We start from the raw sequence: 1,270 nt of genomic DNA on the forward strand, positions 1-1,270 counted from the left end.
CTGGGAGGGATATTGGGGGTACTGGGAGGAAATGGGAGGGACTGGGGGGGACGTTGGGGGGTACTGGGGGGACTGGAATATGCTGGGAGGGACTGGGAGGGATGTTGGGGATATTGGGGGATACTGGGGGGACTGGGATATACTGGGAGGGAATGGGATATAATGGGATGGATATTGGGGGTACTGGGAGGGACTGGGATATACTGGGAGGGGAGACGGGAGGGACTGGGAGGGACTAGAAGTATATTGGGCCATACTGGGATATACTGGGATGAGAGATGGGGACACTGGGTGTTACTGGGAGACACTGGGATGGACCATACCGGTCTATACGGGTCCATACTGGTCTATACTGGTGTAGGGCCAACGTGCGCCGCATGCACGCGGCAGAGCGGCTCAATGACGCCATCGTGCGGCGATCGGCGGCATCGCGCCTCGTCCTCCTCGACTTGCCCGCACCTCCACCGCCGCCGCGGCCACGGGATGACAACTGTATCCATGGCAACCGTTACCATGGCGACCGTAGCCGTGGCAACGGGGACCATAGGGCTGAGGGGAGGGGAGCTGTAGCCATGGCAACGGGACTATGGGGGGGGGGTGCTGTTTCCATGGCAACGGGGGTAAGAAGGGGAAGATGTGGGGGAGGAAATGGGGCCAAAAAAGGGGATTTTGGGTCCTTAATGGCACAGATGTGGAATTTCTGGAGGTGCTGACGGAGGGACTGGGACCGGTGCTGCTGGTGCGGGGTGGGGACCGGACCAGTAAGGACCAGTAAAGGACCAGTATGGAGATCAATGGGCTGGATGGGGCAGCACGGAGATCTGCGGGGCGCCCACGGTGCTCCCAGTATGGATCCCAGGGCTTCCAGTATGGCACTGGTGCCCCCAGTATGGATCCCAGTACACTGAAGGCTCTCCCAGTGTTCCCAGCACAACACCAGGGCTCCCAATCGGGATCCCAGCACACTGAGTGCCCTCCCAGTATGGATCCCAGTGCTCCCAGTATGGATCCCTGTACACTGAAAGCTATCCCAGTACACCACCAGTGCTCCCAGTATGAATCGTAGCACATTGAGGGCGCTCCAAGGATGGATCCCAGTATACTGAGGGCCCTCCCAGTGCTCCCAGTACAACACCAGTGCTTCCAGTATGGATCCCAGTGCCCCCAGTACCCCCCAATAAACTCTTCCCCCACCCCTGCTGCCTCCTTTGTTTGTCACAGCCCCAAATCTCCTCCAATTCCCCCCCGTTCCTCAGTTTCCCTCCAATAC

At 59.3% G+C, this 1,270-nt stretch overlaps 1 protein-coding gene across 1 annotated transcript; it reads left to right on the top strand.

Annotated features, from left to right (window-relative positions):
* Positions 1-209: 209 nt before the first annotated feature.
* Positions 210-1,197, top strand: LOC104916022 (solute carrier family 12 member 4-like). Its single transcript, XM_019611152.2, has 2 exons — positions 210-492; positions 690-1,197. The coding sequence occupies exons 1-2, from the start codon at positions 279-281 to the stop codon at positions 773-775; spliced, it is 300 nt and encodes a 99-aa protein (XP_019466697.1). The 5' UTR covers positions 210-278; the 3' UTR covers positions 776-1,197.
* Positions 1,198-1,270: the final 73 nt, after the last annotated feature.

Source organism: Meleagris gallopavo, unplaced genomic scaffold, assembly GCF_000146605.3.
Source record: "Meleagris gallopavo isolate NT-WF06-2002-E0010 breed Aviagen turkey brand Nicholas breeding stock unplaced genomic scaffold, Turkey_5.1 ChrUn_random_7180001865775, whole genome shotgun sequence".
Taxonomy (NCBI): domain Eukaryota; kingdom Metazoa; phylum Chordata; class Aves; order Galliformes; family Phasianidae; genus Meleagris; species Meleagris gallopavo.